At 40.7% G+C, this 16524-nt stretch overlaps 1 protein-coding gene across 2 annotated transcripts in view; it reads left to right on the top strand.

The window, feature by feature from the left end:
• Positions 1 to 1943: 1943 nt before the first annotated feature.
• The window catches only part of dok4 (docking protein 4), a 50565-nt gene continuing 35984 nt past the window's right edge, over positions 1944 to 16524 (top strand). The window contains exon 1 of one of the 2 annotated variants that reach the window (XM_069524678.1): positions 1944 to 2302. In XM_069524678.1, the coding sequence (XP_069380779.1) occupies positions 2126 to 2302 (177 nt within the window). In that variant the 5' untranslated portion in view covers positions 1944 to 2125. The remainder of the gene's footprint in view (positions 2303 to 16524) is intronic. The other variant, XM_069524729.1, reaches the window with a different exon arrangement.

Genomic DNA, 16524 nt, shown 5'->3' with positions numbered 1-16524 from the left:
AATGAATTTTGTTTGAATTAATGCATTTTAATTGAACTGTCTCACCATTTTTAAAAGATAGATTAAAAACATTTCCAAATGTGTCTCACTCACACAACATGACTTACACGACTGAAGCAGATATGATAGTCAGAATTTAGCTTCTAGCAGTTGTCAGACAGTGAATGTTCATGTGTTTTGGGAGTGTGGCTTTGATGAGAGGGCTGATGGGAGAGGTTGGGATGTGTTGGTTGTGTTATTGTTGACGCCTGCTCTGGCTGCTTTGCAGGGTTATCAACCAAGTTCAGCTCAGGAATGTGATGTGACTGATTGCTTCACTGATAGCACCCCATTTCAACACATCTAATCAGTTTTAGAACTTTTACATATTATAACTGATGCTGTATGGATGATTAATATTGTAATAGCTGATTTGGCAATAATAAACATTTAAAAGAATGATCTATTATCTTTTGAAGTTTACACAAAAGTGAAAAAACATTGTGGGTTTAAGCTTTAAATGTGATTGACTGTCAGGCCCGGGGTGAAGAGCATAATGACATTTTCAATGACAACGATTTTAGACATTTTTTTTTAAATATCACTGTAATATACCTAGTTATTTAACTGATTGATCAAACTCAAGTGAATGGAAAATAATTCCAACACTTGATGAAGAAGACCTCTACAACAACTTCACCTAAAACATGGTGTTTGGTCACGTACTAGTTGGCAGCATTTGTCAGCTATGAAGTATCCTGTCTGGAGCAAGAAGTAGATGTATGAGTTTTGAAAGAGACAACTACCACAAATCCACAGAGTCCCAAGCATCTGTGGCTGATCTGCAGGTCCATCAGTCAACAAAACTACAAACCTGTCAAGGTGAGCAGTCTGAAAAATGAAACCTATTCTCCAGGAACATTCCTGTTATATTGTCTACCTGAAGTCGATCGACCCTCAGACCAACATATCACTGAAAACCTTATAATTGGACCGTTCTAAAGGAGGAAGCCTTGAGAGTGACAGATCTGGTGTTCAGTGCACAGCAGGTCAGTACTCTCTCAGCACCAACAAGTATCATGCCACTGACCCACATTTTTCACTCATACTCTCACTTGATTGGCTGGCTAATTGATTGGCTGTCAGGGTGACTGATGGAGTCGTCTCTGTTATCCAGCATATCCAAGGTACCGTGCTGATACAACACCCAAAAGCTCTCCAATCAGCATTTTTCAGTGAACCCAGGAAGCAGGAGAGCGATGTGTTCATCTATCATTCTAATATTAACTGGTACAGCTCCCCAGAGTTTCACAGTTGACCCCGTTCAAAGCGTCTTTAAGTGAAACTGTACTGTCCCCACACACGATTGATGTGTGAGCTGCTCTGACCTTGTCATGTAGGCTAATGGAACTTTGTAATAACCCGAGTGACTATTACATGGTTTATTTCACGATGGTTGAACTGAATTATATTTGATGTGCACCATCAGAGAATGGATGAATGAGCTGTTGTGAGAAAACAGCAAGAGATTGTTCACAGGATTCACCGCCAGCAAGTGGGCATGTTGATGACGTTTCTAATACATACACACAAAAAAATTACAAATTCAGTATCTCAGGATTGAAATAGTCTGGACCCAGGGCTACAGACACTCTACAGAGTTTATGTCTGGAAACGGCTGCACAGACATTGGGCCATGTGCTGCTCACAAAGGGAGGAGAACAATGATTCAGAAGGTAGGCACTCTGAGTTAAAAGAGGGGAAAAACAGAGCTCCAAGAATTTTTAGTTTTTGTTTCTTTCTGATCCTTGTTTCTATTGTCTTTTAGGAGTATTACGGTATAAGGCGGGTACTGTAGGCGCGTGGCTGGCTGGCTGGGCGTGTTCTCTCTCTCTCTCTCTCTCTCTCTCTGTGTGTGTGTGTGTGTGTGTGTGTGTGTGTGTGTGTGTGTGTGTGTGTGTGTGTGTGTGTGTGTGTGTGTGTTATCCATCCTGTCGGGCTCCTGGCCACTCCTGCTGTGTTCAGCACAGCGCCGGAGGGACGCAGACAAACAGAGAGGGACGGTGAAGCGGAGCTGCCGTTGCGCACAATACAAACCCTCCGTGACTCCAGACGGGTGCCGGTGTTCTCCCTCCGGTTCGGTTGGATGTACTGTTCGGGGCGGCTGCTGCAGCTACATGGAGGTAGAATAGAGACTCTGCATCAGGAAGGTCAGGAGCGGAGGATTGAGTCCGCGGACGCGGGGAGGCACGGGCACCCTGACCGAATACCGGGACCCCACCCGCGGCGCTGGAGCTCCCGGACCGTGACAGCTGTCAGCCAGGTAACATCCGTGGAGAGCCGGAGCGTGTGTGCGGTAGTTTATTGTGATCCTCCGTGTTTTTTCTACGTGAAGCTGCATTATACTGCCACTTTCCTAATTTCACTAGATCATCAATATGTCCTGCTGTGATCGCGATGAAGTCACAAAAGGAAGCTCTTCTGAAGTTTCATTTGTAGAAAATTATTTTGAATTTTAATTGATTACAGAGTTATTTAGTTGAGCTGTGCTACCACTATTATTCATAATCTGTTATTAGTCCAAAGGTTTTTACGAGTGAATAATGCCTTAACCACTCAGTCTTGAATTGGTTATTTGACAGATTGATTCTGATTAGTAAATATATGAGCAAACATCTTCATCTTCATTTGAGGAAACTGGTGCCATCTTTCTGACCCACACATCATTGCTCGTTTTATGAATTTCTGTGAATTCTAAATAGTTGAGAAGGGGAATATATTTAGATCTGGACATAAAAACAAACATGCATCAACTAGCTCTGAGAAATTGTTATAGGTATTATTGATATGGTCTTTGATAACTAAGCACTTAATCGATTAATGGTGGAAATGTGTCCACATCAATTGATCACGAAACAATATTAATCCAATGTCAATTGGATCATGATTTTTATGGGTTTCAATATGAGGTAATGTTTTCTTTCCTGTACTTTTATTTTAGAGCTTGCAGTTCGTTTCTCTCAGGTTACATTTTAGAGCTGCTAAAATGGAGAATTTTGTAAATGCTGTTGGACCTGTTTTAGTTTGAAAGTAGCAGATTTTCAGTCTGGACGGTCAGAAACGTTCTGAAACAACGGCATAGACACTCACACTTTCTTGTTTGGTCACAACGTAACCTTCACTGATTTGTTAGGCTTGCATCACATGCCCACCTTCAGGAAGAACACAACCAGTATTAGCATCATTAACCAGTGTAGAATTCAACATGCGTAATCAATTACACACGTTGCTGACCCTGTTGTCTCTGCTAACAGCTGTTGAACTGTTAAATTCTGCATTTTACAGTGATACAACTGCTTCCATTTATAGCAGACGAGCTATTATTTCAGTGATCTGCAACTATAAACCAGATGCTTCCTTCCTGTACACTGGCACACACATGCCCAGTGTGCGTGAGTGGTCAAGTGATATGTATTTTCAGGTGTGTTAGTGTGAACTGAAAACTGATACGCAGCCAAAATGCTTATGTGGACGTGATCATTTTAGTTTAAAAATAAAACATAGTGTTAATAATGTAGCCACAGGTCCAAAGTATGGTGTTCCACTAGTTTTAAAGCTTGTCTATGCACATGATAACGATGTACAGAACATTATAAAGAAGCATCCATCCCTATGATGGATGAAATTAAATGGGAATATTTTGCAGACATCCAGAATGTTCATTCTGGATTTCAAAGCTTATAATTGCGGATATCTGACATATGAACATGAATGTTAAAAGTAATTTGTTATTGGAAGGGTGAGGTTGTGGGTTATACTGTATATTTAGTCTAGTTATTTACACATTCACTCATACTTTTGTTTTGTTTTTTGGAAGTACATTCAAAGTTTTAGATATCCTGATATACAATTAAAACCTGTAGGAAAGTTATTGGACAACTTAACTCACCATAATGATTTGTGTGAATGCAGATGTGATTAGGAGAGAGGCTATCCTGTTATTCTTAATATCCAAAGTATGATAACTATTGGAGTGTGGTCTTGCTATAACCAGCAAAGGTCATGGTCAGTAATCAAAGTGAGCAGTGCAGCCAAAGAAGCAGAGACTTTAGTCACTGTTCTCACCTCCAAAGTCTTAAAAGTCAACTTCATGAAATACTGTGGGCTAAGAACAAATTGAACAGTTGCGAGCACGTAGGTAGGGTGGAGCTTGCACTCATCACAGCTCTGTTCTCACAGGACTACATTTGTGCACAGGGAACAGAAATGCTCCTTTGAGAGAGAGTGTTCCGTGTGTTTGTTTTGAGGCTGACGGAGCAACGTAACAAACATTCAGTCTTAAATCATTTTCTGTCGTCATTTACACATCATGTCTGTCGGTGTTACACAGATATCCTTAATGACTATGGGTCAACTTCAGATAGCAACCTCCCTTTGCCTTAATAGTCTTGGGTGAACAACAACAGCACAGTATCATTGTGTGGTTGAGACATGATGCTTGTCTGTAGTGCAGAATTGTGAGTTTAATATCCAGTACTTGCTTTCCCTTTGTAGTCCAACAGGACAAATTCTCAAATTGCCCCTGAAGAATATCACAGAGCAATGATTTCTTAAGAGGCTGGGGCTGACGATGGAGCCCTCATTTTAGTGCTGTTAATGAACCGCTGCTCTCTGTTATCTCAGCAGCCATAAAGAGATCCTGGTAATAACTGAGTGTGACAGAGTGGGGAGGACAGGAGGGTCAGGGTGGGGTGTGAGGGTATTCAGTGTGGACAATAATATGATAATAACTGTAATGGTATAGCACTTATCTAAAAAAAATTACAAAGTGCTTCACAAAAAAAAAATCCATGGCAAGAAGAAGAATAAATTATAATAAAAGGTATTCAATTCAGTACATTTTTTTGGGTCTCAGTTGTACGTTGGTGTCATCAAGTGTCTCAGCCTATTAATCACAATAACGTTGAAAGCCAAGTGGCCCGCTCAGTAGATCAGACGTCATTACCTCTGTGCCTTTTTTATTCTATTTATTTATTTTGTATTATTTATTTATTTTTTTGACAATATGTCTTGCACACTGTTACCGTTAGGACATAGTAATTAATGGCATATGAGGACAGTGCACACTAACCTAGTTATGTCTACAGTGAAGGTATTATGATTATAAAAAGATGCATTGTTTATGTGTGTGTGTGTGTGTGTGAGTGTGTGTGTGCGTGTGTGTATTCTGCCTGAAGCAAAGCACACATCATTTGCTGATTGATCAGTTGTCACAGTTATCTTATGTGTAATCTACAGTGCTAATGGTGCACACACCCACAACCACTGAAGTAGTCTAGTGTTCATGACAGCTCTGCCTCTCAAAGAAAATTCACCAGTGTATCCTGAATAATGTACATTCTCTTACATTATATATATTCTTGCATGTGTGTTTGTGTGTGTATGCGTGCATGTTTGTGTGTGTGTGTGTGTGTGTGTGTGTGTGTGTTCTAGTTGAATGAGGAAAGAGGGAATTCCAGTAGGAATGGATGAAGGAGATGATGGAGGGTGAAGGAGGATCGGATAGTGAGGATGAGGAGAAGTTCGTTGAGAGGAGAATGAGGAGAGGATGGGGTGGTGGAGGGGGCACGGCCCAGGCTGAGGAGTAAGGGAGACTTTAGACTCTAATTTGCTTTGACAGTTTTCACTATGTTCTGCTGCTTCTCTAACAAAGCTAAACAAATCTACTTGAACTATTGTATAGTTCAACTACACCTACTGTTGCAGTCTTTCCTCTTGGAGTTCATCAAATTATTAAATTGTTTCTTGTAAACACATCAGAGCATTACTCTGGTGGAACAAGAACTTACACAATAGGGCAGAACTGATGAGTGAGATCAATTTGAGGATGAAGATTGATGTTACTGGAATGAGTAACGCAGAGTGTGTCTTCAACTAACAATGTTTTAGTCTTTCTGGCCTATAGAGCAACTACATTGTAACTGATAGATATTTTTAAAAGAAGTTGGAACACTGTTGGCCCAGTGGCTGTAGCCTCTACACTATACTGTGAGTTATCACTGTCTGATTCCTTGACATCACACATCCAACAGTATATGAAACCAAGCTACTGTGCCATATAGACAACTCCACTATTTGGTAACAGTGAAGGTTGTGTATGAAGCAGATGAAGGTACAGACACCCTCCATGCATAGCAAAACCTCGGGGGGAATCAGCACGTATCATAATGTAGTGTCCTCCAAAAGCACAAACTGGCATGTTTAACTTTCAGTACAGAAAGAGTACAGATCAGACAAACAAATGTTCTGCTTGCTGTTTCCCTCTGCGTGCATGGCACAGAGGAAGTAAGCGCTGTCGCCTCACAGCAGGTTCATGGGCCTGGGTTAGGCTTATGCATTTCTTTGTGGAGTTTGCATGTTCTCCCCTTGTCTGTGTGGTTTTCCCAGGGTGCTCCAGCTTCCTCCCACATACCAAAGACATGCATCTTAGTAATTGAATGGGAGTTGATTGGAGATTCTAAATTGACTGTAGGTGGGACGAAATGCTTTTTGTCTTTACATATTGGTTTGGTGATACGCTGGTGACCTGACCTCTTGCCCAATGTCTGTTGGGATGGATTCCAGCCCCCCCACAACCATTAATGGATGGAGGTGGTGGTAAATTGTGATGGATAAAAAGACTCAAACAATGAATGTCTGAATGAAAGCCTGATGCAATATATCTTGTTCTTCTGTCCCATAAAGCTCCATCAGTGAGCCGCACTGTTGCACTCGGTGACATGTCCCATCGTTACCATGAACACACGCACTGTAGCTAATTTCACTGAGAACCTGACGTCATGATGAATGGTTACCTCCCCCTGTGACCCGACTAGGCACAAAGTGTCCATGCCGACAAAGTTAGCTATCTATATTCAGGGTAGACTGTATAGCTAACATTGAATGTTATTGTAGCCGAAGTCAACATGTGTAAGTTAACATTAAGCTAAATGAAACCACCTATTGTCTAACTATTCTTTGTGTTCAAAGTTGGTTCGGCAAATCTAAGGTTTCATTACAAACTGTCAGGCACCTTCAGGCTCTAAAAACCAGTGTATCTCTGGAGTGGATGGAGTAAGTGTTCGACGATGACCCCTCTGACCAAAATCAAAGACTGTGAATGACATGCTCAGTCACCTGTGTGTGATGATACGTTACCAGTGTGTGTTTGTCTCTGCTCCCATGCTATTATTTCACCTTATTACAACTCACAGCCTGTTTTTACAGGTAGACTAAGTGACGGTTAGACAAAGCTCTGGTGTGTGATACTTGCCAGACCTGTGTTAACATGCACATACGTTTGTGCCCTATGGTGTAGATCAGTGGAGTCAAACTCGATCACAGAGAGGGCCGAAATTCAAAAACTGGGACTACATCAAGGGCCAAACATAGTCAACATTTATTAAACAGGATAGACAGGATGTTGGATAAAGTGCAAAAGTTAAACATATTTAGGTCGGCTACATTCTTCTTTTATGTACATGTGCCAGAGCCAGATGTTTGGCATCCTTTCTTGGCTGCCAGTTCATTAAAGTTTGGGTTTAGGTTCTGTGCTGTGGAAACCCTCAAGATGGAGTGAAGGTGTGCATCAGTGAGACGACTCCTGTGTGGGTTTTTGTTCATTTTCATCACAGAGAAAAGCTTGTGGGGGAACTTGACAGACAGCAGCACACAGGCACTGGGATCTCTGGAACACTGGAAAATAATAAATAAATAATAATTTACTAACACCAAATACTCGGCAGGTGAGGAGGGGCGCTTGTTCCGTGTGCGTCTAGCCGGTAATTGCACACCTTGGCTCGGCCAGTGGAGCCTGTGCACTCTGCCTGGCTCTCTGGCCAGGATGGAGAGAGAAAGACAGAAGGAAAAAGAGAGAGAGATAAGCCCAAGAGAGGTGAACTTGACGGCCAGGCACGCTGGAAAAATCATTTCATATAATCAAAAACTGGGCGAGTGAGTGGAGAGGAGCATGCTCAGTGTGCATCTAGTCGGGTATTGCACACCATGGCTCGGCTTATGGAGCTTTTTTTTCACAAAAAAAGCGTGAGTCCTATTTACTGTTGGGCCAGTTAAGATAGACATATGATATTTTTTATCTTGGGCCGGATATAATTGCACCACAGGCCAGAAGTGGCTGGCCCGCGGGCCTTGAGTTTGACATGTCTGGTAGAGGTATATGCTGGTGACAATTTGGTTGTGCCAACAATAAGGAGAGGGACAAGGAGGGAGGTTAGACAAGGGAATGGCAGAATATTGTGCTCGAAAGCTATGGACCAGAAGGTCATATATCACCCTATGTGGACATCATGTGTCAGCTGCCAGAGCAGCAGTTTACAGGACAGGATTGGACAATTATTTTCACCAAGACAAATGTTAATATATTATTAATCACTTAGTCCATGATATATTTTAATTCTTGCTAATTTGTGTTTTCTTACTTCTGATATATGAATACTTTCAGATTCAGAAGACTCCGGTGTTTGAGTAGTGAGTGAAAAAAAATCTGTCAACAATCTGTTTGACTCAGAGAGCCAGGGTTTTGTATCTAATTATCACAACGACCGCAGTGCTCGTGCTGAACCTGTCTATGTGACATGGTAAAGAGCTGCCTCACTGCGGTTTGACCAAGTTACCGACCACTGCTGTAGTTTATGCAATGATTCAGAAGAAGATTCAACTGGGTCCACAAACTGACCATATTAAGGCAGGTGGGGATAGAGATGGGACTTATTTTCATATTTATAAGTCCGCAAATGCTAAATAAGGCAAAGAAGTAGAGTTACATCCAAGACACTTAGGGAACATTAAAACCTCCACAAAGAAATCAACTTCTATTCCTGTACATCTCCACTAGTTTTTAACTTTATCATGCCCTCATGAGAGATTTTACTCAGGGGGCGGCAGGAGAAACTCCAGAGGATGTCAGAAGATTCTCTTCATTCATGAATGGAACTGGCTCAGGTGCTGGCACGTGTGGAACTTGTTATTGCTTTCAATGTTTTGGTTGATTTGTGTACATCTGTTTTTAAGTAATAATAATGTGATATAAAACGACTAAAAAAAACACACCGGTCTGCCACAACAATAAAACCAGTCACCTGTAATGTTGTGTCAGATTGATGACGTCCATATAATTGCTGTGGTCGCTGTAAAATGTCAGTTGTGCGGCCTACTTACAGTGACTCAGTCTGTGTGGCGTTCTTCTATTATTTACATGTAGCGTTTGTTTGTATGGAACTCTCCCTGACTACTTGTTTGTGTTTTATTTCCTCCTGAAGTAAATAAGCTTAGTGGCTTCATAAATGAGGGTGTTTGTGGTTTTGTGTGAATGGATCATAATGTGTCCATGCAGGCAGCTGAGCACCAGTGTGTGTGTCTGTGTGTGTGTGTGTGTGTGTGTGTGTGTGTGTGTGTGTTTGTGTGTGTGTGCGTTTGTGTTTACATCTTAAGAGGGACTCTCTGAATACACACAAACTCATTCGGACTTGTCCCCGTAGGTCGAAGCAGCATTTTGCTGTTTAACACTTGGTTTCAGGATTAAGGGATTTGGCATTTAGTTGTGATGAGGTAAGGGATTAATAAATGCATTATGTCAGTGAGTGTCCCCCATATAGTGAAACAAGTGTGTGTGTGTGTGTGTGTGTGTGTGTGTGCGTGCGTACGTGTGTGTGTGGGTGTGTGTGTGTGCAAGAATCATGGGTACAGTCTATTTTTTGTGTCTAGGGACTGCAGCTTGGAGCAAAGGATTGTGGGTGCAGTTTCGTTCTGGTTGACTTGCCTTGACAGCAAGCAAGAGAGCAAAAAGCAAGAGGGGGAGGGAGAGAGAGAGAGAGAGAGAGAGATAGAAAGAGAGAGATGGTCTGTAATTACTGCTCAAGGCCAACCGACTGCCACATTCCACATCTGTAAATGACAGGGTGCAGGATGGACTTCTCTCTCTCTCTTTGTGCCTGTGCATTATTCTATAGAATCTCTTTCATTGTGTGCACATCGTGTTTTCCCTGAGCCCAAGGTGTCAGGGGCAATTTGGGGATCTTGCCTATAAGGACACTCCAGCATGTGGAACGGGAGAGAGGGAATGGGATCAAACCACCAACCTTTTACCCCTATTCAAACCTGTTTGTCTGCTCTCAGGTAAACTGATGCTGTACAAATGTCCCGAGCTCCAGTTTGACTTCTTCTCCTCACACTCAGGCTGCTGGGCTGAGCACTTGACGAATACATGCTCTCAGATTCCTGCTCTTGTTCTAAGATTTTTGTGAAATGACCCTGTCAAAATTACACAACCAACAGAAAGCCAGGTATGACATTGCAAGTGCATTCCTATTTTTCTTACAGTGCGTAGCTGCTTTCAGACATGCATTGAACTCTGGCGCTCCTCATGGAATAGGTCCGAGTTATTCAAAACAGGGGTTTCACACTGCAAGTGAAGCCAACACATGGTTCAGTTTGAGCTGGACGGAGACCAGCTTTTTTGGTCAGACTAGATTTTGGTCCGGACCAAACAAGACAGTTGAAAGCACCCTCTGAGTCAGAGCAGAATGGACTCAAACTAAAGCACTGAACGTTTGTGCTCAACAGTATATCTGAGAATCTGAACATGAAATGCTCTCAAAATGAAAGAGCATGTTCTTCAGTGACGTCAGTTAGGAAGTCCATTTTTTTTCTACAGCTTAGTCAGACTGTTTATTCTCCATTTTTTTCCATTATTGTGTCCAACCTCCAGAGGATACAGGAGATGGAGGCAGTCCTCCTCATTCTCCACCTCTTTTTGACCCCTGTCCCCACTTGTCCTCTCCTGTGACACACATTCTTTCGTCATTGCAATTCATTTGAATTAAAATCTGTTTTCCTTAGATTACAGATGGTTTGCCTCCCTTACATTCTACCAGTTTCACAAGAGCAACATTTGCTTCACTGTCCCTTTTCACATGACCTCAGAGACCCAGCAGTGCTGTGAAGAATATCTGAATCACTGAGCAAAAGGAATTCTGGTATAGCCAGTGAAAAGAGGACACTGTTGAGGTGATGTTGGACTTATGGCTAAAGTTTGCCTGCAATGTTCTGTAAAATCAGTAACCAGGTTGTCATGACAAGAATGTACAGTAAAGCCTGATAACAAATATAATAGTTGGAGGGGGATGTAGTGTTGACAATGCTCTGAAACTTCAAAAGAAGAATAGAATGATTACCTGTGTCAAATACTGCGTTAACAGCAGGGACTGTATTTATCAGACTCAGGAGAACATTTTTATTTGCTGACAGTGAAAAATAAGACATAGTTATTGAGCTGCTTGTCTCTGCTTCAAGAACAAGTCAAGTGATCACATCATTTATCATATGCATGAATAGAGAGGAGCAGCATATAGAAAACACATTTCTTACGTTGTTCTTTCTTCTAATTGAAATCATCATGTCTTTTCCTTCACAAAGAAATGGTAACTTCAAATGCAAACAGTACTGATTTGAATATTTATTTATTTGTTTCATTGTTTCTGTGACATAGGTCAGGTCCTAGTAGTCATTTTGATCAGAGTGATATAGACATTGGAATGAAATGTAGCATGTAGCACAACAAGTGGATGCTCAAAGGCCTAAAACTAACCCACCAAAGTGACACAGTATATCTTCCTGTGGGTTTATCTGCAAAGCTGTGTTAAGGTGGGTAGGCACCAGGTCAGTTATAGTTTTTTTCAGTTCAGTCTTCCAACTTTAAAACAAGTGTGATGTGCGTCAGTGGTGTCGTGTCATGGTCTGTCACAGTGGGACAGTCAGGATGAGTGGGAGGGAGGTGAGCTCTGCATTTGTCTGATCCCTGACCTTTATCTTAGAATCCCTTCATCTCCTGTGTGTATTTGTATTGTAGGGCAGAAAAGCCAGGCTCTGGAATCATTATCCTGCTATACAATCTATTTTTGTCAGTATGTGTGGGTGTAAAGCACTTTTTAATTGTTACATTGCCATGATGAGAAATCACATGCAGAATATAAAAGTTATATTCCTACAGCCATGATATTGACGAGATGTCACAGATGGATTTGTGATAAGGCAGCTGCTGCCTGTGTGTCTGAGTTTCTGTTGTAGCGTGACTGTAGACAAGGAGTGGAATTTAAAGGAATGTTCAAACATTTTAGGAAATATGCCTGTTTGCCTTTTTAGTCTTGACTCTGATGAGAAGATAAGTAAATGTTTTGTCTCCACAACAGGACCTGTTTTGCCTCAAAGGTGAAAAAATACACTTCTGTAGAATAGATATGCCAATATGACAGTTATATGACAATAGAGATTTGTACAGTGTCTGATATTTTGTCACGAATAGCAATCCCCTCAATGTAGTAGTGTACCTCTATTTCTTTATAGAAATATTGTACTGACATTGCATCAATGTGATAAGTAAGATGATATAAGAAGATTTTGATATATGCAATTCACCAGATCTGACAAAGACAGATTGTACCTTAGTTATTATTTATTATTTTGTCTTGCTTAAAGCTTTGTGGATCACAAACATGGGTCTTGAGTTTAACTAAAGGAAAACAATTACAATTTTAAGATTACATGACAGCTCCCCTGATCTAGCTGCAGTGTCTACCTATGAATTTTCACATATGTCCCGTCTGTCTGACTGTCTGTGGAATATCTTGTGAACCGTTCAAGAGAATCGGTGTGATTTTTACATGTGATACATTCAATATTAGTACAAATTTAATATACAGACAAACAGCTTCTTGCGGTCAGCGGGGGCAAGCGTGCCTTTATCATCTCATCTGTGGACTGATTTGAACGTGTCATGTCTTCAGATAAATTATATATATTGGACTGACACAGACATTCAGAAAAAAGTTGCAACCTGCATTACCACAGGCAATGCAAACAGCCCATACCAATCAGGCAGGTTTAACAGGCACTGCACTTGTAGGTTTTGAACCCTCCACGCAAGCAAGAGGGTTATGGGCCCACTGTGATGTATGTTCAAGTGTAATCTGGTATTTCTTTTGATTTATTAGTTGTTAGATTCTATTGAAACAGGATGAGAAGTTGTGATTGACAGGTAAGATGAGTGTTCAGTCTGTGGTGAACTCCCATTACCAAATGGAGCCCTTCTTACAACAATCCTTGATTCTGTTACCCATTAAAAAATAATTACTTGGTGCATTCAGAGCCCTTCAGTTTTATACACTTGTGTAACCCAAAGCAGCAGAGATTTGATGGATGGACATATAATTGTGTTGCGGATTTAATTGTATGGACCAAAATTACATTTGTCCATTTAAATTAACAGTACAATTAAATGGGGGAAAGGTGTCAGGGTCTGAATATCTTTTTTACCTGGTTCTTTGAAAGTCAAGCAAAGCGTGTGTTTGTGTTTAAGGTTGACATGAAGTTTACTCTGCTGAAACCCAATAAAACATTCAGTAGTTCAAGTTCTTTCGGTCAGTGCTCGATCGATTTTGCAGTTGTGGCTGAACTGCATTGAACTGAATTTGAATTCTCTACAGCTTTGATTTGGCCTTAGACCTCCTCCATGAAGTGCTGCCACTGTCACTCTGTCCTATATTCCTCAAACTTTTATGACTTCATTCAAACTTATTGAGTATATATTTTTTTAAAGTGGGTTCTTGTGCTTTATGATGTATAGATATTTTTTAAATAGCATAACCTTGCTGTGAGAATGTGAACCCTTCACAATCTTATTTTAGTAAAACAACCTATGGAGTACAACAGAAACTGCAGTTCCAATGACAATGTACTTGTGAAGGAGTGATCATACTATGTTGTCCTAACTTGGTTTGTCCCACATTTGTGATGTCCTACATTCAGCATCACATATTTTTGTGTGTAACCTCTGTCATTCACAAAGTTTGGACTTAAAGGTTTGGCAGTCACAAAAAGTCTTTGGGAAATGTATTGTGTATGACAGAGGTTTGTGTAAACTAGATTTACTAATCAGGCTGCAGGTGCATTTTGATATTCCAACTAATATGGCCAATGATTTAAATTTTGCGGGAATTAGCACATAGTGCCAGTGCACAGTTTGCTCCCATGCACAACATAACGTGCACACCTAAAGCTACGGCGAGGTCTGGTTGCTATGGAAGCTTTGAGAGCACACTGACGTAGCAGGATTTCTCCCAGTGCTGTTGATGGGGGAGGGAGGGAGAGAGTCAGAGATGCAGAGAGAGGGCGAGTGAGACAGTGAAGCAAGGAGTGCTGCACACAGTTCTACAATGAAACAATGGTGCAAAACACAAAGTTAGAGACTTTGTATGTATGTTATTGTGTGTAAAATTGGCAAAAATTATGAAACTATAGCTGGACAAATAAGAGGATAGCAACTGATATTCAAGTCTAATCAAATTTTTTAATTTAGCTTTATTGAAAATTTGCAGTAGTTACAGGGCCATCACAAACGACTGTCAATGGTCATTGACCAAGTTTAAATCGGATGTCTCTGACAAGCTGAGGTTGATGACTTTACAAACATGTGGCATCGCCAATGTGAGAAATTCCCCTGCTCTATGAGCAAATAATCAAGACCGTCATTAGTGTTCGTGCAGATCAGAGTATGTTGTTTTACCCAGACTGATTCTACAGATGCACCCTTGTGTGTCTGTGTGTCGTTATATCAGAGCGTGTGAGAGAGGGAGAGAGGGGAGTCAGGAGTGGCTGAATGAATGAAATTCGATTTCCATAGAAACATATGAGTCATTATGTGGATGGTCACTGAGAAGCATTAAAATGTGTTTACTGTGTGTGCATGTCAGCATACAGGTGAGAGAGAGAGAAAGAGAGAGAGGTCAGCAGAGTCAGGATGGATTGAATGACTGAATGAATGAATGAATATATATATATGTATATAAACCATGAGCATGAAATGAATCACTTTACAAAACACAGTCAGACACGGGCACAGCTAAGTATGAGGGTGACCTGGATTTGGAGAAATGCAATCTTGCCATTTACCTTGATCCTGAGAAAGTTATTTCATTATCTTGCAGACCCACTTTTAGTTGAACTTTTAAACCATAAAAGAGGAACCTGATTTGGAAAGGGAAAATGCTTGTGATTTATTTAGTATATAGTTTTGAGAATGATTGAATGGTGTATGTTAGATATAGAAGGGATGCCAAGTTGTAATTGGTAAATGAATGGCAATTTTTTGGGCTTAACAACCACTCATAAATTCTCACACTTTAATCTGTTACCTGAGGCATTTTGGGGTTCAGAGTATTGTCCCCAGGCCTTGAACCAATGACCTTTGATTGGGGAAGGACAGGAAGTGAACAATATCCTCCTCCTCCTAACGCTGTCCACACCCCACCAATACATTATCGGTGTTTTAGCTGGTGTTCTTTATCCCCTATGACTCCTCAATTACAACTGCCAGTAACTCTAAAAGTATGAATATTGACAGACTTGATGAACACCCATGAACACTTTATCAACACTTAACCAGCATTAGGTTAAAAAGGAGTGACACCACTTTTTTAAATTACATTTTTACCCACAATGAGATAAGAAGAACAAGATCCACCATTCTAACTTATCAAAAGCTTTCTTCACGTTAAGAGAGATAAAGTATCTTTAGACCAGCTCACTCTCATTAAATACTGTATAACAGCCTAACATTATTAGTTGAGGATTTTTTTTTCATTTTTCAATGCCGAGCATGGCTAAGATTCAACTTAAGACTTGGGTATTGCAGCTGACACTTCATGCACGTTATGCTGACAGTGACTGCATGTACAGAATATGTAGAATAATTACAAAATATCTTATAGGATTTCTTGAACAGGTTTTTTGACGGATCCTCCAATATGTCACAACAGATATTAGAAGTATTTTACTTGATCCCCAGGCTCTCCAATTTTGGGGTTAGCTCCTACAACATTAGATTTATCCTCCAAAAAGAAATTCTACCACTGATCAATTTGCCTAGGGGCTTGTTCAGATGAGACTGTTCACCTGGTACAATGTCACTCCTTGACTGCAAGGCTCGGTTTTCACAAATTAACAAACTGACCATGTATTCAAAATCTTTTTGGTTACTACCTGTTTGAAAACATATAAAAATGTAATTATTCCAGCTTAAAGCTTTGAGCCTGGGTCAGAATCTCCACCATTACCACTGCTGTGCACTCTGCAGACTGCAGCAGCTGCCCCAACACAACATAAGTGTGCTGCGGAGTGCGGAGCTTGGAGCAGAAACATTTCTAGATATTTGATCCATACTGCTAAACATTGAATGTGGGTTGAAACTGTAGAATTGTAATTGGGCTGTGATTGAAGTCTGAAAGCACACAAGTAAGTAGAAAAAGGTAGATTGACTAAGGCCTATTCATCAGAATATGGTCTTTGTGAAAGCTTGTCAGGCAGAAGACTCTGCTGTAGAGTAGCAAGTTTGAGTATTTGCTGTATTTGTCCTCCCAAACTAGACACACTGGCTTAACTTGTACTTCATTTTCATAGTCATATGGACAATATATGGCTCAGAGACCGAATGAT

Source organism: Paralichthys olivaceus, chromosome 1 (genome assembly GCF_024713975.1).
Source record: "Paralichthys olivaceus isolate ysfri-2021 chromosome 1, ASM2471397v2, whole genome shotgun sequence".
Taxonomy (NCBI): Eukaryota; Metazoa; Chordata; class Actinopteri; order Pleuronectiformes; family Paralichthyidae; genus Paralichthys; species Paralichthys olivaceus.
The sequence above is the reverse complement of the archived record's forward strand: the minus strand, read 5'-3'. Positions and strand labels throughout refer to the sequence as shown.